General features: G+C 46.9%; 1 protein-coding gene across 2 annotated transcripts; it reads right to left on the bottom strand.

The window, feature by feature from the left end:
* Positions 1 to 564: 564 nt before the first annotated feature.
* FXYD3 (FXYD domain containing ion transport regulator 3) lies at positions 565 to 24,484 on the bottom strand. 2 transcript variants are annotated; one of them, XM_044282571.1, is made up of 8 exons: positions 24,348 to 24,484; positions 9,092 to 9,153; positions 8,183 to 8,221; positions 7,302 to 7,322; positions 6,793 to 6,867; positions 3,442 to 3,478; positions 2,334 to 2,374; positions 565 to 739 (listed from the first exon to the last, which is right to left on the bottom strand). In XM_044282571.1, the coding sequence occupies exons 2-8, from the start codon at positions 9,129 to 9,131 to the stop codon at positions 720 to 722; spliced, it is 273 nt and encodes a 90-aa protein (XP_044138506.1). In that variant the 5' UTR covers positions 9,132 to 9,153; positions 24,348 to 24,484; the 3' UTR covers positions 565 to 719. The 2 variants fall into 2 exon arrangements, with proteins under 2 accessions (XP_044138506.1, XP_044138507.1); XM_044282572.1 differs by having other exon boundaries at positions 9,092 to 9,156; positions 24,348 to 24,443.
* Between the last annotated feature and the right edge of the window lie 144 nt (positions 24,485 to 24,628).

Raw genomic sequence — 24,628 nt, 5'->3', positions numbered from 1 at the left:
ACAGAACTGGCATGAAGGGGGTCGGTACCTACTTTTCAAGTGGTTGTGTTTCCCGTTTCCTGTCCTGAGGAGGGGGTGAATACTATCCAAGGGTCATAGGCAAGGGGGGGGGATTCGATTTTGTCGCATGTATAGATTTCCATTGAGAAGAATGGTATAACTATGTGCATGTTGACGCAGGAGATATCTGTAGGTAGAAGAAAGCCTGGCTAAACAAGCAAAACATAATGGGCAATATTATACAGAAAAAAAAAAAAAAAAAAAGATAAAATGATTAAAAATAAACTAAAAATATTTTAATTTTTTTTGTTATATATTACTATTATATTAACATAATCTTTGTATTACATTTGTCATAAATAAAACAAATTCCAAAATATTAAAATCAAGAAAATACTTTATTACCGATCAGTAAAATCATTTATTCCAGTAATTTGGCTTTTTTTTTTACCCTTTGTTTGTTACTTCCTCACATTTCGGAGAGCTCAGCCCAATCCCTTCAGCACAATAACCCCCCCCCCCCCCCCATCATATCGCTGACTACATGAAAAGAAAGCCTCAAACTGTGAGAAAACAAAACCTTTATTGGATTAGCAGCCAAAAATATTAAAGAAAATAGTTTATATAACAAAAAAGGTCACAGGCGGCGGCAGGAGGCAAACGAGACGTTACAGCTTGGGATTGTTTGTGTCCTCAGTGTGGACGGCGGGGCGGGGGGTTCAGCAGTGACTGGCGCTCCCTGAAACACAGATGCGACAATGATCAGATATCAGACTGTCAAATGATCAATAGGACACATTGCCCTAAAGGGGGCAGAGCTCTCACATAGCAGACAGAAGCCCCTCCCCAGAGAGGCGTGGTCACAGAGTCTAGCCGCCAGCCATACATAGGTTCATCATTCCATGTCTTCCAAAGCAGCACCTGGATCTGAATACTTTGTAATTGCATGTAATTAAGAATTTTATATCGCCCCGTACGAGCTCTGCCTTCTCTGCTCCGCTTACCTGCTCGCTGCAGCAATCTCAGTGGTGAGCAGTGTAATTCCAAGTATGGCGTCCCCGTTCACCTCTATGGCACGGCTCTGTAGTACTTACTCAAACAGGAAGGAGCCGCCCCATTGAAGTGAATGGGGGCGCCATAGTTGTAATTACACCTGCTCGCCGTCACAACTGCAGCGAGGACAAGCTTTTTCTTCAAACAGCTGACCGGCGGTGGTGCCGGGAGTCAGACCCCCAACAATCTGATATCCTGAGGATAGGATAGGTCATCAATATAATTTTTTTTTTTTTTAAAAAGCAGACAACCCCTTTAAATCGGAACCCCACACACGGACAGGTTCTCATCTGTACAATGTCCTGTCAAAGTTGATCTGGTGGAAGTCTTCTTCCCTACTAAACGTCCTATGAGGTTGGGGATCCATTTCTAATACAGGGTTAAAATCTCATCTATAGACAAGAATGAAAACATCTTCTGACTGCATAAAGTATATACATTGAATTCAATAATAAAAAAATGGCATGCATCCCTCTAGTGGTGGCTGCAGGTAATTGCAGAGTTATTTAAAGAGCCTCAGTCAGCATGATCAAGCATATTGCCTGGTAGGGTTGATCATGCCGAGTAAAACAATATATTTCTCTATACGGTTAATGGTTGCTATTTGGCGCACCAAGGGGCTGGCCATAGTACTAGGAGCACCAATAGCGCAATGCCTGCCTGTACCCCTTCCCCCTTGAGTGACATCTCTTCTAGCCCGGTGTTCTTGTGGCAGTGCCGAAGCTCAGTGACCCAGCTCTTATGCAGTAGAAGATCCATTGCGCAAGTGCAGAGTCAACTCAGTGCCCATACAGTCAATCTGAGGAGCGCTGCTTTTCGAGCTCATCAGATCCACTGCGCGAGTGCCGAGTCACTGAGCCTCAGTGCTGCCGAAAGAACACAAGGCTAAATAAGATAGCTACCATAGCTCTGTCAGTCAAAGGGGAAGAGGGAGTACAGAGAGCACAGGGTCGTTGCACCATTAGTGCTCCTAGCACTGTGGCCAGCTCTCTGGTGCTCCAAATAGGTAGTTTACATAAATATCTCACCAACTATTAACTTTATAGAGAAAATACATATATCTCATTTTACTCTGCATGATTACCTACCAGGCAATATAGGTGGTTTTTATAAGGTTGACCATGATGACAGATGCTCTCTAACTTGAAGTCTATGTAAGGGATTTGAAGCTCTAACTCAAGAAAACAGGGTTTTCAAGGGTGGACATAGCCAACCAGCATCTCTCTTAACTACCACATAAATATAGCATCAGCTACCATATAACTAGTAGTCATCATTACCTGGAGTAATCAGCTGCTGTTCGTGGGGCCTGCTCCTGGTGCTGCAGAAAGAAAAAAAACAGTCCGGTCAGAAGCCCAAGGAGGGCATGAGGAGGAACCAAACATAAGGCCAACAGCAGATGGTCTAGGCCAGGCCTGGAAAGAACGTGGCGACCTATGCACGATGTGCAGCACGTCCGAATCTGCATCCACTTACAGTTACGTTCGTTGCAATGCTAAGAAGGTGGCCATAGACGGTGCAAAGTCAACCAACTGTATGTAAATGGTGGGTGAGTAGACTCTTCCCTTACAGAGGATGTCTAGGGAAAGGAGGATCAGGCAGTTGGTTTTCAAGATGCCCAATCCTTTGTATTCATGGAAGATAATCTCCCTCTAAAAGTTGCCCGACAGGAAGGGCTAGATTTGGAATTTCTGGGGCCCAAAGCAGAGTTGTGTATGGGGGAACTCTGTTGCGCCTCTCTCAGCATAGCAGTGCAGTCTGGGCACTCCTACTGCTCCACACAGTACAGAATTGGGAAGCGTCTCTGTGCAGCTAAACCAGTAGTACGGGAAGTATGCCTTCCCCTATTCCCATTGAGAGCACATGCATGCTCTGCCTTGCCAAGTGTGCATGTCTACAGACAGCTATTCCTCCCAAGCTATCAGGCAAATGATCATTCAGCTGTCAGCTATTGAAAGTGTATGGCCACTTTAAGATTATGTTGGGTTCTGGGGTTGTCATATCTCAAAGATATGGTGGAACTGATATCACACTGGGGGCAGTGGCCACGCCGCAGTGGCAAATTCAGCAGTGCCAGGTTGTCCTTAGTGGGAGTGTTGCAACCTCCATGAGTTTGGTTGCAGTGGCTCTAGTACAGGTTTACCTCAAAGCTAACCACAGAGCCCACCCTCAATGTATAGGTTACCTCAAACTTCCTAATGCCCCAAGTGCCTGCCGCAACTTCAAGTTCAGTAGCTTTGTCATTGCTTTTGGTGGCAACATCACAGGTATGACAGTGCCATGAATCTAGATGCCATGTTCGCAGCAGGCAGCTCAGTTACCAGCACGACCCTAATCTAATGACAGACCCCACCCGCAGCGTACAAACCAAAGGCGTATACAACTTACTCCTTCTTCTGATTGAATTTACATCTGCATTTTCCACCTAGAGAAAAAAAATTAAATAAAGAGTCAATTTCTAAGAATCTGTACAGGAAACTGAAAACAACAAAGACCATAAGGAAGCCTCCGCTCAGCAGTCTGTAGGAGGTGAGGGCCATTGTTTATTCTCATGACATATTCCCAGGGGGTGACCATTGGCCTCCATGTAACACAAACCATCTGCACCGGCTGCATGATCTCTGTAAGGAATTTAAGGCTATGCAGAAGGCTTTTGGTTATTCTTGTTTGAAATGTGAGATTCTGCCATCCAGTTAGCGATGTGTGGCAGGGGCAATATTTGAATTTGCGAATTTCTTGATTGCGAAAATAGTCAAATGTAATATGCGCGCATTGCGCGCAATACAGGCGTGGGTCACTGTTGCTACATTTTTTAAGCTGCTAGAAGTTTCCTGGTACTGGAGAAAATGGTTGGCACGGCAGAACATTACAATAGCTTTATATGCAGATAGAGTGCTCCAATATATTTGCGATTGTGCAAATTGGCAATTAAATGATGCGCATATTTTAGCAGGTCTGACTACATATTACCGATTGGTGCACTAAGTATTGTCACACTACCTAACACCCTGCACTGGAACCGATCAGCTACACTAGATCAATCTAACCTACACTGACTATCTATCTGTAAATATTTATCTGTAAAAAAAAAAAAAAAAAAAAAAAAAAAATTAAATATATATATATATATATATATTTATTACACACACACACACACGGTAGTTAATGTAATAACACAGGAAAGCAGAGAGCACAGCAATAACCCTGCTGCCTCTCAGATCTTTAAAATACTGCATACAAGGGCTGCTGGGGAGGTTCCCATATAGTAAGGCCTCATGCACACGGACGATTTTTTTTGGTGGTCCACAAAAACGTTTTTTGTTGTTCCGTGATCCGTTTTTTCTTCCGTGGGTCTTCCTTGATTTTTTGAGGATCCACGGACATGAAAAATGAAAAAAAAATCTAAGTCAAGTTTGCCTTTGAAATGATAGGAAAAAACGGACACGGATCACGGACGACAATGTTGTGTGCAGCCGTGATTTTTCACGGACCCATTGCCTTGAATGGGTCCGTGAACCGTTGTCCGTGAAAAAAAATAAAATAGGACAGGTCATATTTTTTTCACGGACTGGAAACACGGATCACGGACTCAGATGCCAAACGGAGCATTTTCCGATTTTTCCACGGACCCATTGAAAGTCAATGGGTCCGCAGAAAAAAAAAAGGAAAAAAACGGAACAACGGCCGCGGATGCACAAAACGGTCGTGTGCATGAGGCCTAAGGGGTCGGCAACTTTCCTATTGGTTGCTAGGGATGTTGCTAAGCTCAGACAAAGACATTGCAGCCTTCTCATTGGCCCACAAGCAAGAAGGGAGGTTACTGATGAAAAAAAAAAAAAAAAAAATTCTAGAATATTCGAGATATATAGCACTATATTCTAAATATTTTCAAATTCTCGAAGTGGCGATTTTCGGAATTAAAATTCGCAATTTGAATATTCACACCCCAACACTACCATCCAGCAGTCAGAGGTCTATAGGAGGAGACACTCAGCATCATGCTATACAGCCTAATGGCCGCTATACACGTTAGTCAACTGCTGGCCAAACCTGCGATATTTAGTGGGATAATCTAACGTGTGTGGGGAACTACTGACGAATTTCAACACCCGATCCTTTTCTTCTCTTGAGGGGTAAGCCACCGCCAGAGGTGGCTTACAAGGGTTTTTGTTCCAGAACCCAGAAGGTCCCATAAACCCACCTTAATTACATATAACACACCTGTAGAAGAAACTTTGTAATATACTTACCTTACTTGTGTGGATCAGCCTCCCGGAACCCTGTCACGCGACATTCCTCTTCTTACAAACCTGCTTTCACCAACTTCACCTGGTTTCAGAACAGGATGTCACTTCCACTGTGGATTAGGCCAAAACTATTCCTCTCCCTGGGGCATGCACAGATGAGATGTGTTCAGGAGATTGCGCATGCGCTAGAAAAAACGTGAAGTTGGTGGAAGTTGGATTTTCAGAAGAGGAGCTTCATGTGACCGGGTTCCCAGGAGACCATTCCAAGTAACTTTAGAACCACAAGTATATTACAAACTTTCTTCTACAGATGTGTCAAAGGTTCGTTTATAAGGCCTATTAGGTCCCGGAAAACACTCAAGTCCAAAACATACTTTAAAGGATGACCGCCAATCAGCATAAAATAAATCCCCACCAGTAAATTTATTTTCCTTATGATGGTCATTTGGTCAGTATTAAGTTGTTCCAATACAGCGCTTTACATTCTCTGCATAGAGTTAGATGAAAACTGTGTGGTTGGCTGCAGTCACCACTGGAGGGCGCTCACTGCATACCGATTTATTACCAAGCTCAAGGTATGAACCCTAAGCTCAATAGCTCCATCTAGTGATGGCTTCAGCAGACAAAAGGATTATTTACAAGACTATATTATTTAAAGGATTATTCCCAACTAGTAATGCCACAGGATATTGTGCAAAGATATGTCACCTGGGGGGGGGATTCTCATACCATTCTGATGTGACCACTTTAAAGTTTTCCCTGCATAGTGGCACTCCTGGGAACTGCAGCCAGTCCTGTTTGAGTACAGATGTGCTGCAGATCTGCTTTATAGTGGGTGGCCAGGGCACCAATGCAACAGTAAAGGGGTGGCAGTGCTGAATTCTAACAACTGTGGATCCTTTCTGCTCAGCACCTTTAATAATCACAAAGTATTGACACATCCGAATGACATGCCATCATTTTAGGAGATGGAAAGATATCCCTTTAAGGGCTCATGCGTTGCGTGCATTGGAGACCGCAAGTTGTGGTCCCCAATGCACGAGCACTGTCCGTGCGGCCGTCGCAGACCCATTCAACTTGAACGGGTCCGTGATCCTTACGCACCGCCAAAAAAATAAAATAATTCTCTATCTCTATCAGCTGGGGCATGTATATTGCAGACCCGCTGTTTGCGGGCCACAATTCGAGCATGGCGGTGCATGACTGACTATGCAGTGGATTTGGAGCTCTGTATCAGAAAAAGACTATCAAGATTAGAAAAATGCGCTTGTGTTTTCCAGCAACAGCGCCACATCTGTCAATAGGTTGTGTCAGGTATTGCAGCTCAGGTCCACAGAAGCTAATGGGGCTGAGCTGCAATATCACCCACAACCTGTGGAAAGGTGTGGCGCTGTTGCTGGCAGAAAGCAGCCATGTTTTTGCATTCCTGAACAGTCCATCAATATAATGATCACACTGATACCATTCTCAGAATGAACGCTTAACGACTCACTTATTAAAATGATGATCCCCATTACGCACAGCACCGCGGCAACACTGAGTCCAGCGATCTGCAGAGTCTTGTAATCTAAACAGCAGAAAACACAGGAGTTACACCACTCATCAACAGGCGAGTAGCAGCTTTACATTCCCCCGATGCTGGGTTCACACCTGAGCGTTTTACAGCGCGTTCAAACGCGCTGTAAAACGCTCAACACATGAAAACCAATGCTTCCCTATGGCCCTGGTTCACACTTGAGCGTTTTACAGCGCGTTTGAACGCGCTGAAAAAACGCCCTACGCTCAAAAAAGTTCTTGAGCTTCTTTGAGGCGTCTTGTCGCCCGTTCCCGTACATAGACTTTCGGGAACGCGCAACAATGGGCGTTCGCTTGTCTCTGTATGCGCGATTGTAAACGCCGGTACAATCGCGCATACAGAGCGCTCCTTTCAGAACGCTCAGGTCTGAACCCAGCGTTATAGTGGAGGTCAAATATATGAAGTCATTAGGAATGAATACTCACCATATACAAAAGGGTCGCTCTCTAAAACGGGAAAAAAAGGAAGTAAATTAATAAAATTACAAAATAACAAAAAATCTAATTAAAAAGGTTGCTACATAACTAATGCATACAGATGGGCCTAACAAATTATCATCCACCCCTTTGCTTTGTTATTACTGAAGATCTATTATCTGGGGAGCTCCTCGTGGGCGGTCCAGCTCTGTCCTAATTGGACAAGGTGAAAATAAATGTGCAACCACTGAGGTTTCTACAGATCAAGCAGTGAATTACTAGCATAGATTATTACTGCCCAAGGCATTTTTTGGGAGACCCTAAAGTGGGCAAAACCCTAGGGGCTGGGACAAAGACTGGTGAAGATCTTCACTACCAAAATCGGGAATAATTTATACCTCCATAGCCCCATGTAGAACCTGTACCAGTGGCCCCCTCCCCCATAGTTGACGTGCCATTTAAAGTGCTGGCGCCCTTTGGGGCCGAGAGATATTTGTTTCCGTTTGGTGGTTACCTATACATGAAAACATTTTTTGTGAGCTTCTAGAAATATTCAGGGTCGGACTGGCCCACCACAATACCAGACAATTTTCTGGCAAATTAGGCACATCCTCCAGCAGTGCAGGAGGTATCAAAGACCTGTGTTAAAATTCCAGCCTTTGATGAATAACCCCCATTGTCACTGGTGGGCCACAGGTAACCTACCTCTAAAAATTCTAACCCTTGTGGATAAAGTAGATATAACATACTTTGGATTGTTACATTGTATCATTTTGTTATATAACATCAGTTAATTTAAAAATACTAGACTCATTTTTAAAAAAAAAAAATGTTTTGGGGGGGGTGGATCATTGTGCAGCTGGTTTGGTGGGATGAATTTAGAGACAGACCTTGTGGTGCTCCCCCGCTGGCGTGGAGAAGAGGCGTGGCTGAAACAGAGAAAAAAAGAGAGAGAGACCAGATAAGAGCTTATGAGATCACACAGAATCTGGTCAAACAGGATAAGACGACCCGCAGCCTTAAAAAAAGTAAAAAAAATTTTTTTGAAGGATGTGGGGGTGGGGAGAGATTGAGGAGGGGCACATCCACCTACCAAAAATATTTAGCTGAAAGCACGTTTAAAAGGGGTTTTCCTCAGGATAGGTGATCAGTATCTGATCGGTGGGGGTTGGACACCTGTGACCCCCACCGATCAGCTGTTTGAGAAGGCACTGGCGCTGACCGTAGTGCCGCAAAATTCTCATAGCTTTCACTAGGCCAGCGACGGCACGGTCATCGGTCACGTGGCCGACGTGCAGCTCAGCTTCATAGAAGTGAATGGGGGGGAGGGGATGAGCACGATACCAAGCACGGCCGCTATATAATGTACGGCGCTGTGCTTGGCGAGCACAGAGAAGGTCACAGCGCTCACAAGCAGCTGATCCACGGGGGTCCCGGGGGTCCGACCCCCACTGATCAGATTGTATTCAGTGTCACAGTATGGTTTCTACCCGACAGCAGTTCTCTCCATGACATACGTTCCCCCATGCCAACAAGCAGGTGTCAGGCTCCACCCCCTTAGTGCCATTATTAATCACACTTTAACCAGTGGTGCTGTGTTTGGTGACCACTATGCTCCCCCCACACTGGGAAGGATCCAGAAAAGCAATAGACAAGGATTACGTGATATCTGGAAGGATTATGTGATATATGGAGTTCCCCTTTAAGCAAAGTTCTTTGTCCCATTCTCTCATGTATGAAATATAATATGTGGCGATCACGTGGTCGATGTCCTTGCGTCTCCGCGGTTTCTTACTTACATGCCAGCATCAGGAACAAAGTAAGACAGACGTCCTGCATCTTCGGATCAGAGGATCGCAGCCTGCTGGGAGCAAAAGCCGAGAGTAAACAGACGCACCTCGTAAATATGGAGCGAAGACTGAAGACAAAAAATTGTGATCCAAACCGCGCTTTACAGTGAGGAATTTACATTAACTCTGCGTATCTAAGCCTATCAAGTGTGATACTGTCTACTGAGTTGGTGTATCCAAGTGTGATAACATCTGCTGAACTAGTGTATCTAAGCCTACCACATTCCTGTATCTAAGCTTGCAGAGTGTGATACTGTCTACTGAGTTAGCGTATCAAAGCCTACCATCACATTTGCGGTTTTTACTTTGGCAGACTGTTCCTCCGCCGGAGTTACCCGTATCCAGAACAGCCAGATATCACTGTACACCGCTGGATCCTAATTCACTGTAATGGGATCTGGCCGCACAAAAATTGCCGGGTGTAGTATTTTTTTCCTCCGGCTGAAATCCGGCAAGTACACCAGATGCAGAAAACGCCGGCAGTCTGTTCCTCCGGTCAGAACACACTGCTAGAATTAGGGCTCATGCACACGACCTTATGTATTTTTTGGTCCACAAAAAACTGATTCGCAAAAAATACGGATGTCAGCCGTGTGCATTCATTATTTTGCGGAATGGAACAGCTGGCCCATCATAGAACAGTACTATCCTTCTCCGGAAATACAGACATACGGAAACAGAATGCAAACATTTGTTTTTTGTGGACCCATTGAAGTGAATGATTCTGCATACGGTTCTCAAAAAAAATAAAAAATAAACAGAACGGACACGGAAAGAAAATACATTTCTGTGCATGAGCCCTTATAAGCGCAGTGAAGCCCAAGTCTACCATGATGCAGTATCTAAGCTTACAAAGTGCAATAGTGTATCTAAGCACACCATGTTTCTGTATCAAAGCTTATAAAGTGCTATACCGTCTACTGAAGTAGTGTAAACCTAGCATGTGTGATACGGTATCTAAGCTGAGGCTAGTTTCCCACCAGCATTTACAGATCTGGCAGGCCGTTCCAGTGGGGGGGGGGGGGGGGAGAGCCCCTCGGATCAGTCATGGACGGAACGACATTTGGCCCCATTAACTATAACGGAGTCTGGAGGAGATCCGGCAAATATGCAGAGAATCGACTGAACAAATAACTCTGTGCACATGCTGGCACTGAGCGCCAGTCCATGCATCTAAGGCTACATGCACACGACTGTTCCATTTTTTGCGTATCCGCAAAAAACAGAAGCCGCCCGTGTGCCTTCCGCAATGAACGGAACGGGTGGCCTATTGTAGAAATGCCTATTCTTGTCGGCAAAACGGAAAAGAATAGGACATCTTATATTTTATTTGCGGGGCCACAGAACGGAGCATCTTTTGCGGCCCCATTGAAGCGAATGGGTCGGCACCTGAGCCGCCAAAACTGCAGCTCGGATGCGGACCAGAACTACGGTCGTGTGCATGAGGCCTAAGCCTGACATTTGCGATACTGTTCTGCTCATCTAGTGTATCTAATTCCCTCATGTGTGATACTACTAGGTTGCTCTATCCAATCCTATGTGTGATACTGTCTTCTACTCTGCTGTATACAAGCCTACCATGCATCAATGTCAGTCATTGTATCTAAGCCTTCTATGTGGGACACTGTATGCAGGCTGTATCTAAGCCCATCATACTGGCTTCCATACATGAGTATTTACATTACAATCTCCACCACTGAGCTGGACGGCTCGAAACGCAACCACTAAAATCGCTCCGTGCCCCCCTCGCCCTTCTGGCTCATCTGTGGGGGAGATAGCACTGACACATTTCTATGGGAAAAAATGCCGGATTCGGCATTCAGGCAAGTCTTCAGTATTTTTGGCTGGAGATAAAACCGTAGAATGCTGCGGTTTTATCTCTGTCCTGATCAGTCAAAAAGACTGAACTGAACACATCCTGAACAGATTGCTCTCTATTCAGAATGCATGGGGATTAAACTGATCAGTTATTTTCCGGTATTGAGCCCCTAGGACGGAACTCTATGCCGGAAAAGAAAAACGCTCTAGTGTGAAAGTACCCCAAGTCACTACTTTCATTCCCCATGTAATAACAATTCTGGATCTGCATCTTTTCCTGTAACTCTAGTTCCATTCCTTTATTATTCCTACTAGAAGTTTATGAACGAATCGCCAACTGCATGTTACCAGTTGGGGGGGTCCCAGCACTGTGTCCAATCAGTGCTAGCTGTAGCAGACTGTACAGCGACACCCCCTCTCCCAACTGGTAACACCAAGATGGCATTTTATTCATAAACTTCTAATAGGAATAATAGAGGAATGACAAGGAATTGGTGCTCCAGAATTGATTACAGGGGAAATGCAAGTAGTCGCTAAGACATGTCAGGAGAGGGAACAGCGCCTCTAAGCTATAGACTTCAGCAGCGGCGAACAGAAGGGTTGTCTTTAAGACGTCTTCTTCCCGGCTGACATCTGGCTGCTCCTCCACCGCCTCACCCTCACAGAACCAGTTTGTTTTGCTTCTGGAGATGCTGATCTAAACCAAACTGGTTCCCAGTGGAAAGAACCACATTCTGAGCGCAGCCATCTGCTACAATCCAGTATAAGATCCGCACCGCCCCACGCCATGGACATAGCCGGCAGGACCGGGTGTCTGAAGCCAAAATCAACAGGAACACTGTCAAAAACAGAAACTTGTCTTTGTTGCCTATAGCAACCCATCATGGCGCAGCTTTCATTTTGTATTCTGCTGTTGATAAATGGAAGTTGCGCGGTGATGGGTTGCTATGGGCAACAAAGACTGAAATCTATGCGGAAGTTTTACAAAACTGTCATAGCAACCAATCACAGCGGAGCTTTCATCATGTAGTCTGCTGTTGAAAATTGAAAGCTGCACTGTGATTGGTTGCCATGAACAGAGTGTGAAATCAATGGCAGAAGATTTATGAACTAGTCCAGGGATCAGCAACCTCTGGCATCTCAGCTGTTCAGAAACTACAACTCCTAGAATGCTTCATTCAATGCTATAGGAGTTAGAAGAGCAGCCAAGCATGTTTGCATGATGGGAGTTAGTTTCACAGCAGCTGTAGTGCCAAAAGTTGCTGATCTAGGAACTACTCCATAGCAACCAATCCCAACGCAGCTTTCATTTTTCAACAGCAGAATACGAAATTAAATCTGCGCTGTGATTGGCTGCTGTGGGCTTTCACAGAGCAGCTTTCATTTTTGGTATTCTGCTGTTGAAAAATGAAAGCTGCGTCAGGATTGGTCGCTATGGGCAATAAATAAAATCTATGGGGAAGATGTACATAGTAGTCCATAGCAACCAATCACAGAGCAGCTTTCATCTTTCAACAGCAGAATACAGAATTAAAGCTGTGCTGTGATTGGTCATTTCCGTTATAGGCAACAAAGTCAGATTTTCTTTTAGGCCGTTTCATAAACGGTTATTTATGACAACCAGTCTCCTATGAGGTGGTCACAGCTCCGCCCTCATTACTAGGAGCTGTAGCTTTACTGTAGGAATTGCCCTTTACTCACAAAATTAAAGGAACACTCTGTGTTTCTATTCATTTTATACGGATGGAGCCCCCATTTTCCATAGAGGAGGCCCCAACAAAAGATATATAGCCCCACCATTCCACATCATGTGCGCTGTTGTGGTGATACAAGTATTAGTAATTGCTATTTAAGCAGTTGTACAATGGTAATAAAGCCCGGGGTAGCTGAGGAGAAATCGGCACAATGAGGCATCACCAACCCCCATGACCCAGCAGAACCAGTCAAATCTGCTACACAGAAAACTAGAAGTAGATATATTAGTTAATTGCCTGTTTTTTTTTAGCAATTCCCTAATATTCTAAAGAATCGCTCAACACCAAGCGTCAGCCAATCTGTAAACCGGAAAACCAATTGTCCCAAGTCAACGCCATCCGCAGACCAATGACTCAGTGTATAGCTTTCTGTTGGGGAATTGCTTAGAATGCAATTCCCTAATAGTTAAAAGGGGCCATTTACCAAGGCCTGGGAACAGTTGCTGCCATTTTCTCTACAGTTTACAGATTCCTGGCGGACGGTCAAGATATGAACCAGCACAAACTTACGCAAGCAAAACTAATGAAGCAGAGCCGAGCATGTTCCAGCAGATTATATCGCGGGTCAGGGGCAGTTCAGGGAGATACAGACTCATCGGGCCCATTGTACTCAGGGTTATCTTATATAAAAGGGCTCAGTCAATGGCAGCCATCCAGGGAGCAATAGCTACACTGTTCCAAAAGCAGACGAGCCAGAGATACAAGCGCGTAATTAGTGAGGCGAGGAGGGCTCTGCTGTGCGGGTGCAGACCAAAATTGCGCTGTAGTATTACGTTTTTTTTGCAATCTTTTGATGGGCGACTTAAGCGATGGTGGATACTTCATCTCATGTTGCAGAATTTAGCGGGATTGACCAAACACAATTTAGGGACGAGGCCTGCGTCAGTGCCGGGGCGCACTATTTTACGGCACATGAGTAATGCATGTAGTGATGTCACAACACAGGCATAATGCACACAAAAAAAAAAAAAAAAGGGAGGTCAGCATGCACACTGTAACATCATATGGGTATTAAACACACACAATTACATCACATGCAGGCAGTCTGATGTTCCAGCACAGGGATGATGCCCATGGCAAGGGTAACCATGGGGCTCCATTGCATTTCCCATACCCCCCTTTCATCAAACATAGTCCACACCTGGAAATGGCTCCCCTTAGTGGCCATCGTGCTCCATAGCAGCTGCCCAGCAATAAATACCCGGCCAACAGATATCCTATATCAGATGTCTAACCGCCCGTCACCCCTTGGACTAGTAAGATTTACAGGTTGTTGGGAGCCCGAATAATTTAGAAAACACTCATCCATTACAAGTCAGGTGCAGTCTCCCTTGTTTAAGATGAGGAAAAAAATAATATTTTTTTTTTCCAAAAATAGCACCGCCATATATAGGCCAAATGGAATATTGCAGTTTTTTTCCTACTCGATTGAATACCGCTGAACTGCAATACCAGTCATGGCCCATGAGCGAGAGGGGTGCTGTTGCAAAAAAAAAATAATAATCCTGGACAATCCCTTTAAGCATATGGCGGTCTTAAATATAATGCAAACCCTCTGAGGTTAGAGGCGCTGAAGGGTTGCTGGGGTAACACTGGGAGCTACCAAAATATCTACAGGGGAAGACAAAGGGGGAAAAAAAAAAAAAGGAAACGGCAACTCGGTCAGAGGACAAAGAGGGATGAAGGAAAAGCAGGTCTAGATGGAAAGCGGAAGGTGGCCGCCCTCCAACTGGATGGATTAGAACTGAGCTTTAGAACACAAGGCTTTCTGCAGACACTGAACGGCACAGAAATAATTTCTCTTTATTGGGTTAGAGGCAGTTTTTACTGTCTGTTTTGAATTCTATTCCTGAACCTACAACTCCCAGCAGGCACATGCCCAACAGAGAGGGCCATCCTCTCTCATACATTATGGTTTCAGACATCAGTCACTTGGTCAAGGTTTATATCCGGGATTAAACACGAGCTCCGGCGCTGTGACAACAATGACGCGTCTTGTGTAAATGTAACTTTATTGCTACATTGTTGCAATTTATTTGGGGCCAGCGCTGACTGGTTATGGTCGGAGGCAATGTTTAGTACATGGGTGAATGAAACATTGCAACAGAAGCATCGATGTGCGTCAGGCCGGTGCCCGTATATTGTGAACCCGCTGTTTGCAGGCCGCAATACGGGCATGGTCGGGCAACGACGGGTGCATGAGCCCTTATAAGTTTCTGACTGGTTGCAGTCCAGTTGTTGGGATACCCCCCTCAGATGCCTGTTCTCATAATTGGTGGGGGTCCCAGCAGTCAGACCACCACCAACTAGATCCATATCCTAGCCTGTGGGTAAGGGATAGGCTTGTACCCTTTAAAGGCGTACTCTGGTTTTTATGCCCAGGATAGTGGACAACTATTCGATTGGTGGAGGGAGTACAGCACTTATGATCAGAGGGGGTCTCAGCGGTAGGACCACCACCACTAATATTTATCCCCCATCCTATTGGCAAGCGATAACTTAACAGCCGGAACACCCCTTTATGGATCTAACAGAGCGGAGTCCAAAACCTTTATAGCAGGGATGCCCAACCTGCGGCTCTCCAGCTGTTGTAAGACTACCATTCTCACCATGCCCTGCTGTAGGCAGTCTTTGCATGCTGGGAGTTGTAGTTTTGCAACAGCTGGAGAGCCGCAGGTTGGCCATCCCTGCTTTATAGCCACAAGAGTCCTATGCAATATAACTGGAGCAGAGATTAGTCTACGAGGAGGGTGGAATTGCACGAGCTTCCACCGGGGGGCGCTGTGCGCACTGTACTCAGCATACAGGTTTTTGCAACTATATTGGAAACGCCCCAGCGACATGTTCCAATCCAGCGCAAAAACACATACTGCGCGGTATTTTTATTTTAACAGTGCATAGAGCACGATCTTATAGTTCAGAAGGTGTTGCATGATGAAAAGTTCTGCAATTCCTCCGTTTTCAGTATCTCTGCTTGCTGTCATTCAGTAGATTCAAAAGTTTCTCCTGGTCAGGTGATGCAGACATCCGAGCTCTGTCTTGTAAGTCGAGTACCGGTGTCTCCAGGACAGAGAAAAAAAACGAAAACTCCTGTTTGATTACAGCAAGCAGAGATCTTGAAACGCATGAGTGGTTGATACTATAGGAGGAAAAAAAAACAAAAGTGAGGAGGTTTTTATTATGCACTGAGTGACCTATTCATGGAAACTGGAATCCCCCTTTAAAGGAGTGAGTATATACTGTGGTCACGGTGGGCGCAGTGACGCCCCTGACCTCCACATACCCGGGGGCGCTACCCATACAGGTTTCCCTTTCCACCTGTCCTGACCCCTTGGTGCTCCAGCAGCAGACACGCGATATCTCCGTCTAGTAACCGGACACTCAGACGTTCTGTGTGGCTGCCTCAGACATGAAACGCGGCAGGCATCGGAGCAAGTCACCCGTCACCTTAAAATAAACTGTTACCTTGTAATAGAATTCTATTCACTGCGGATACACCTGACCAAATAGCAGGCAAGAGGGACAAGCAGAACGCCATAGAACCCCCCCCCCCTCCCATTGACTTCAATAGATCCGTAATTTGCAGCCAAAGGTCTCCTGCACACAAATGTGTGCTGCCCGTTGCCATATTGAGAACTGCATTTGCGGATCCGCAATACACGGGCGCCGTTCTGTGGGCATTCTGCATTAGGGATGAGGACCCATTCACTTCAACGGGTCCGCAAATCTGGAGATGAGGAATGGAAGGAAGGAACGGAAACCCACAAAAGCACAACGGAGTGCTTCCGTGGGGTTTTGTCCCGTACTTCCGTTCCGCAAAAAGATAGAACATGTCCTATCTTTTTGCGGAACGGGCGGATTGCGGACCTATTGTAGTGAATGGGTCCGCGATCTGCTGCGGCTGCCCCACGGTCGCAATTTGCGGGCTGCAGCATGGCCACGGGGCGACCACGTTCATGTGCAGGAGTCCAAATATAGGACACATTGTATAATTTGCGGATGGGACATACAGATGCAGACATAACATGGTACAGGTTTGTATTCCTTGCCAAGAATTTTCTCAATAGAGCGAAGACAGAAGTTACAGTCAGTACAGGATAAGTAATGTATGTACACAGTGACTCCACCAGCAGAATAGTGAGTGCAGCTCTGGAGTATAATACAGGATGTAACTCAGGGTCAGTACAGGATAAGTAATGTAATGTATGTACACAGTGACTGCACCAACAGAATAGTGAGTGCAGCTCTGGAGTATAATACAGGATGTAACTCAGGATCAGTACAGGATAAGTAATGTAATGTATGTACATAGTGACTCCACCAGCAGAATAGTGAGTGCAGCTCTGGAGTATAATACAGGATGGAACTCAGGATCAGTACAGGATAAGTAATGTAATGTATGTACACAGTGACTGCACCAGCAGAATAGTGAGTGCAGCTCTGGAGTATAATACAGGATGTAACTCAGGATCAGTACAGGATAAGTAATGTAATGTATGTACACAGTGACTCCACCAGCAGAATAGTGAGTGCAGCTCTGGAGTATAATACAGGATGGAACTCAGGATCAGTACAGGATAAGTAATGTATGTACACAGTGACTGCACCAGCAGAATAGTGAGTGCAGCTCTGGAGTATAATACAGGATGTAACTCAGGATCAGTACAGGATAAGTAATGTAATGTATGCACACAGTGACTGCACCAGCAGAATAGTGAGTGCAGCTCTGGAGTATAATACAGGATGTAACTCAGAATCAGTAGAGGATAAGTAATGTATGTACACAGTGACTGCACCAGCAGAATAGTGAGTGCAGCTCTGGAGTATAATACAGGATGTAACTCAGGATCAGTACAGGATAAGTAATGTAATGTATGTACACAATGACTGCACCAGCAGAATAGTGAGTGCAGCTCTGGAGTATAATACAGGATGTAACTCAGGATCAGCAGTGTGACCTTTAATATGAGGACACTAAGAGGGGCCCTTGAAACACCTTCAGAGAAGAAAGTGATCTAAGGACACTTCTGGAGGAAGGAAGGAGCAGGAGTGCACACAGGCCGGGCCATTCACCAGGGACAGAGAGATCTATTCTCCGATGCCAAGTGCCTTTGGAAATGTTCAGCTCTGCAGCTCGTTACCCTGGAGCGGCATCATGGAGATTCATGGCAGGATTTTGGCACAGGACTTGGCATTTGCATATCTTGTCCTAGATAGTTTTACAAAATGGGAACATTTGCATTCCTGAGCCCGAGATGGGCGGCCATAGAGACCTCACCTCCGGCAAGTGCAGACAAGATGGATACAGGGAGCCAGTGTTCTAGGCAGAAGATATGGGAAAAACACGGCGTGTGGGTGGGTGGGGGGGTAAACCCTGCATTCCCTAGAGATTTGTCAGTTATGGGACCATAGACATCAATAGGGTTATCCCAAAGCTGCAGAGCCATTCTGCATGTGGAGTCAGTAAGAGGGAAACATCTGGGATCTTCCTTTTAAGCAATTCCCTGTCCATTGTGGGTCACTGCATTCAGCAGCTGCTATACTTCAGTTGCTGAATGGGTTAAAAAAGAAATCTATATAAAAATGACAGAACAATGTGCAGACTCGTCTCCAGCGGTGGGACAGGAGGGACACACCCAGCGCAACATGAGCTAATATAATCCGGCAGCCGCAGGGAATGCACAGGAGAATAGAGCGTTGTCTGTGCCAGAAACAGTCACAAGTGCCCAGAGGAGGCATCGCAACGCCGCCAAGTGGAGTGCCTCTGTGCGAACTGGTATGGAGCAAGAACAACGCACACCGAGCGGAAGCTTCGAGGTGTCTGCAGGTTGACTGGTGGCTGTGGTCACCTGCGTTACCTCGAGATCAAAGCCATGAGCCAGAGGGGTAGAAGCGCCCCCGGTGTGGGGACCCTGGAGTGCCTCAACTCATTGGGAGGGTTGAGGAGTAGGCGCCAGATCCAGGCCCCGTCGCGGGCGATGCCGAGGCGCCAGATCCAGGCCCCGTCGCGGGCGATGCCGAGGCGCCAGATCCAGGCCCCGTCGCTGGCGATGCCGAGGCGCCAGATCCAGGCCCCGTCGCGGGCGATGCCGAGGCGCCAGATCCAGGCCCCGTCGCGGGCGATGCCGAGGCGCCAGATCCAGGCCCCGTCGCGGGCGATGCCGAGGCGCCAGATCCAGGCCCCGTCGCGGGCGATGCCGAGGCGCCAGATCCAGGCCCCGTCGCGGGCGATGCCGAGGCGCCAGATCCAGGCCCCGTCGCGGGCGATGCCGAGGCGCCAGATCCAGGCCCCGTCGCGGGCGATGCACCAGATCCAGGCCCGTCGCGGTCGATGCACCAGATCCAGGCCCATTATGGAGTTAGGCCTCATGCACACGGCCGTTGCAGTATTGCGTCCTGCATACAACAGGCCCACAATATGCGAGCAGCTGCCATGTGCTCCCCGCATCACGGATGCGGGCCCGATCACTTGAATGGGTGCGCAATCCCCGGAGCTGTGTGTTACTGTACAGCAGTGGCTGCATGAAGCGCACGGCGTCATATCAACCAATGACGCCGTGCGCTCATTCTGTCAGGAGGAATCCCGGCCGGGTTTCCACGGTCCGCTCTCGGCCGCGAAACACGGCCGTGTGCATGAGTCCTTATACTAAGAACTTGCATTTTGAGAGGTTTGCTGTGGCCAGGTTGGGGAACACGGGGTGCAGGTGGCATGTAGCGCAGCCTCTCTCATTCTTCAGCGATACAGGGCACACACATTGCCACCATGTCACTGCTGCAGTCAGATCAGCGGCGCCCGATCATCACATTCTTATCTCTGCTGCTTATCAGCAATAGTGTCATTATCAGCCCAAAGCAGGAGAACGTAACAGAGGAGGAAAAGATGGCGCGTGAGGACACTTCATGGATGACGCGACCCCGGATGGCTCCTCCGTGTCCTGCAGCCATGAACCGGCTCCAGAGGGGATATCAAAAGAGCCAAAAAAACTGACCCCAGGACCTGCAGATGTGCTCACTAGGGGCCACAGTACATGATGGGGGTTGTACTGCTCTGAGACAGTGTCACATATGTTCAACTTAGATATGGTAGTATCCCACAACCTAGGCTTTGATGCAGAGGCTGAACAGACAGTATCACACAGGACAGGATTAGATACACAGCTCAGCAGGCAGTATCACACAGGATAGGATTAGATACACAGCTCAGCAGACAGTATCACACAGGACAGGATTAGATACACAGCTCAGCAGGCAGTATCACACAGGATAGGATTAGATACACAGCAGCTCAGCAGACAGTATCACACAGGACAGGATTAGATACACAGCTCAGCAGGCAGTATCACACAGGACAGGATTAGATACACAGCTCAGCAGGCAGTATCACACATGATAGGCTTAGATACAGCAGCTCAGCAGACAGTATCACACATGATAGGATTAGATACAGCAGGTCAGCAGACAGTATCACACATGATAGGCTTAGATACAGCAGCTCAGCAGACAGTATCACACAGGATAGGATTAGATACACAGCTCAGCAGACAGTATCACACAGGATAGGATTAGATACACAGCTCAGCAGACAGTATCACACAGGATAGGATTAGATACAGTGACTCAGCAGACAAAGGTTAGGTTTAGTCGTTTCGCCACCATATTTTTTCCGTAACTCATTTATTAAAAGCAGATAAAAATCGCGCTTGGACGTTCTGACAATTGCTCAAGAAAGGACAATGAGGTATCATAAATGGCGTCTCGTGATCTGTACATGACCGTAAAACACTGGGATCCTGCGATAAATCCGGAGGGAATTGTTACCTAAACGATTGTCTAACACAAAGACCAGATGCTGCTCCAAACCGGCGCACGTACATATAACATCACAGATACATATATGACGGCACACGCTTCCATCGCCATCGTACAATATTACGTGATCCGTATTGTGAAGGGTTAACTGTACACCGCACATCATGCCAATATACGTAGTCTCCATACTGCCACGATCAGGCGACGTGTGGGCGAGGCCGGACTGATAGAAAAACACCCGATCTATCCAAATGATTACTATTCCCCAGTAACACCTCGACACCGCCACTCTGACCGCACGCACGCCGCGGCCTGTATTCTGTGTTCTGCAAATTTCAAATCCCGTCCGTGTTGCATCCGCATTTTTTATGGACCCCTTGACTTCCAAGTGGTCCGAGGTCTGCCTTTAGCCAGCACGTATCTTTTTGCGTAAGGATATGGAAAGCACGCGGATCATCCATGTGCTAACCACCGCCGAACGGGTCCGCAAAATGCAGACCTATAGGAAGTCAATGGGTACGCAAAGAAATTTTAAAACATTTCCGCAATTTGTGGACTGAAAAACGGACACAACGGTGTGCGTGAGTGTGCGTGAGGCCTTCAGTCCCATCTCCGCATTATTCCAGGTTATGTTAAGACGTGGCCTTATGTGCTTCGGGTATAGCTCGTGGATGTGTACACGGTCACAAGACAGAACTTCTTATACACACAGAAAAAAAATGCGTAAAAAAAGTAATACAATGCACGACAGCCTAAAATAATAGGAAATAAACCAGAGAGCTAAGGCTACTTTCACCTCTACGGTCAGAGAGCAGCCTGCCGCATGTGGATGGAACGTCTGCCGGCTCCAGCGCATTCCGGCAGGCGAGAGAAGATCCGGCCGGATACTAACTGCCGCAGGTGGACGGAACGTCTACCGGCCCCAGCGCATTCCGGCAGGCGAGAGAAGATCCGGCCGGATACTAACTGCCGCATGTGGACGGAACGTCTGCCGGCTCCAGCGCATTCCGGCAGGCGAGAGAAGATCCGGCCGGATACTAACTGCCGCATGTGGACGGAACGTCTGCCGGCTCCAGCGCATTCCGGCAGGCGAGAGAAGATCCGGCCGGATACTAACTGCCGCATGAGGATGGAACGTCTGCCGGCTCCAGCGCATTCCGGCAGGCGAGAGAAGATCCGGCCGGATACTAACTGCCGCATGTGGATGGAACGTCTGCCGGCCCCAGCGCATTCCGGCAGGCGAGAGAAGAAGCCGATATCAGATGAAAAAAAAAAAAAAAAAAAAAAAAAGTGTGCGCAGGGGGGCTTTTTCCCATTAAAATTCTATGGAAAGCTAATGTTGGCGTTTTGATGGTGGATTTCACAGAGGAAAAATAAAATAAATCTGTGAAGGATTTTATGGAACATAAAAAGGCGGCTGCAGTCGCTGGAGCTCGGCTGCACTTGCTGGAGCTCGGCTGTAGTCTCCCAGCACAGCGCCCTACATTGTGTAGTGGCTGTGCTTGGTATTGCAGCTCAGCCCCACTCACTTGAATAGGACAGAGCTGCAACTAGGCCACATGACGTCACTGGCCTAAGCCCTCATGGAGAGCTGCGGCCTCTTGGAACAGCCGATGGATGGGGATCAGAGTTGGATTCCTGCCAATCCTATATCCATGACCTATCCTGAGCAATGGACATCAATATCAAATTCTGGGAGAATCTCCTTAAAGGGGTCGTCTCACTTCAGCAAACGGCATCTGCAGTGAACATACAAGGTGGCCGGGACGGGAGCGGTCGTGCATGCCTGAGATTCCGGCCACCAGAGAGGCCGATGCTTTTTTTTTTAATTTTCTCTCCTATATTGTGCAAGCACGACCACCACTGATGGATCTGCAGGGTGGTCATAACCATGAAAACAAACAGCGTATAATGTGATGGAAAAATCAATCCATGGAAAAAAAATCCGCAGCACTCCTCCATTTTGATACCAAACCGGAGGAGTGCTGCGGATTTTTCCAAGTATTATTATTATTCCAAGGGACCCTTAGCCTGGATCTCGACCTGCGAGCACCAAGTCTGGACCATTATTGCTGGTACCAGTTCAATTGGACTTTTCCCTAATGTGGGGTATGTAGTGCTGCTTATTTAGATTTTTAAGGAAAAAAATGACTCCAGCCAGCAAAGGAAGCAATATGGACAATCACAATACATTAGTAAGTGGCTTGTATTAGCCTTCTCTACATGATAAAGGGATTGTCTCAGGCACAAGGAGCCGGCTTTCCTGACCAGCCTATAAAACTTTTGTATAGAACTGACAAAGGAAGAGCGAGGAGGGTCGGGGATGGAGAGTTATGGGGAACCTATGACCCGGCCGGTCACACCATGGGGCTTACAAGACACCAAGATCTCAAATGACAACAGCTGCAGCCACAACTTTGTATCTATTCTGAACTGAGGTCTATTCGGGGCTGGATACTTTGCATCTATTCTCTTCTGTGTCACATTTGTCCTATATTTCTGCTATAACCATCAATAAGATGCATTAATTTTTTTTTTATTTTTTTTAAAGGAGCCGCACAGTTATAACCAATATCAAGAGAAGATCAAAGCAGATTTTACCCCATCAGGTGCATCTATGCAAAACATTTTTTTGCACCTTATGACTAGGATGAGACTTTAGATGAAACATCCGAAGACGATTCGCATAAAGCAGGAGCTCCGTACAGTATTAGAATGTATTGGCTCTGATGAGCGAAGTTATTGCTTTGCGAGACTTCGCACAATAACTTCATAAATTCATTTGTACTGGAAAAAATATAAAAAAATCCCGAACTCGGGTTCGGTTCCAAGCAATTAGGTCGGCTCATCGGAGCCAATACATTCTAGTACTGTACGGAGCAGGAGCTCGACGTTTTATGCGAATCGACTTCGGATGTTTCATCCGAAGTCGATTCGCTCATCCCTACTTATGACACAAATCTCATCTAAAAAAAAAAAAAAAAAACACAACACATTAAAAGCAGTTGCTGTGTAACCCTTTCATCCCCTGAGCTCATCCTCCCATAACCAGTGTTGAGTGAACTTGTGTTTTAAGTTCGGCGTCTAAAGTTCGGGTTATCGAAGAATCGCGTTATGGATTCCGCTACTACGGACCATAACGAAATTTAGAATCCATAACGCGATTCTTCGATAACCTGAACTTTAGACGCCGAACTTAAAACACACGTTCGCTCAACACTACCCATAGGGCTCACACACACACACGATCGGACCAGGAAACGCAGTCCGTGCCTTGCTGTACCTCCCGCGCCGACCGTGTCTTTCCCTAGCCGTTTATGATACAGTCGGTCTCTATCTGGTCACGGGTCCACGGTACTGTGAGCACTAGGGATGAGCGAACTTGTGTTTCGAGGTTCGGAGTATCTAAGAATTCCGTCCGTGGTCGTGGAATCCATAATGGAATTCTTGGATACGCCGAACTTAAAACACAAGTCCGCTCATCCCTAGTGCTCACGTCATCGCGTGCATTCGCTGTAATAGCCCCGGAGTCACCGCTATGCAGTCGGTTCGGGAGCCACGTTTAGTCTGGGAGATGCGACCGACACATGGAGCACGTTTCCCGGACAGAGCACGCTCGCGCCTTGAGCCAAACACCTTCGTTACTTCGCGACTCCAGAAAGCGACTACGTTTTCAGTATCGCCCTTTGGCAAAAGAGCTGACGCTCTAACATCAAAGCATCCTCCTCAGCGCGAGAAGGGAAAGTAAGAAAACAAATGTTGCAAAAGGCAACAACCAAGCGAAGCAGATCCTGCTGCAGCCAGATCCTGCGAGGGTCACTGACCTGGGATGAGTTTAGGGATAACGAAGAGCTGAGCTCAGTCCGGAGGAGGCAGAAGAAGTGAGTGCCCAGAGCAGCGCAGTCCAGCTCCAGTCTAGAGCAGTCCCTCCCTGTGCAGGTGAGAACAAGCCCCACAGGCCGCCCCCTCCCTGCCTGACACCTCCACCCACTGTGAGGATGCAGCATTAACACTCGCATGGCCAGGCCGGGTCTCTGGAGGTGCCTGAATAGCCCGCATTCAATCGCAATTTTTGCATTAACCCCTTACTGACCCAGCGTTTCTT

The sequence above is a fragment of the Bufo gargarizans genome, chromosome 2, assembly GCF_014858855.1.
Source record: "Bufo gargarizans isolate SCDJY-AF-19 chromosome 2, ASM1485885v1, whole genome shotgun sequence".
Lineage (NCBI taxonomy): Eukaryota > Metazoa > Chordata > Amphibia > Anura > Bufonidae > Bufo > Bufo gargarizans.
This window is presented reverse-complemented; position numbering and strand designations above follow the sequence as displayed.

What these genes read in the sequence shown, in the direction of transcription:
- FXYD3 (XM_044282571.1), bottom strand. Translation starts at nt 9,131, where the DNA reads ATGCAGGACGTCTGTCTTACTTTGTTCCTGATGCTGGCAT. An exon ending in GGGGATCATCATTTTAATAA is followed by an intron (nt 3,479 to 6,792) that starts GTGAGTCGTTAA and finishes TTTTTTCTCTAG; the next exon opens with GTGGAAAATGCAGATGTAAA. An exon ending in ACAGCAGCTGATTACTCCAG is followed by an intron (nt 740 to 2,333) that starts GTAATGATGACT and finishes TCTGTGTTTCAG; the next exon opens with GGAGCGCCAGTCACTGCTGA.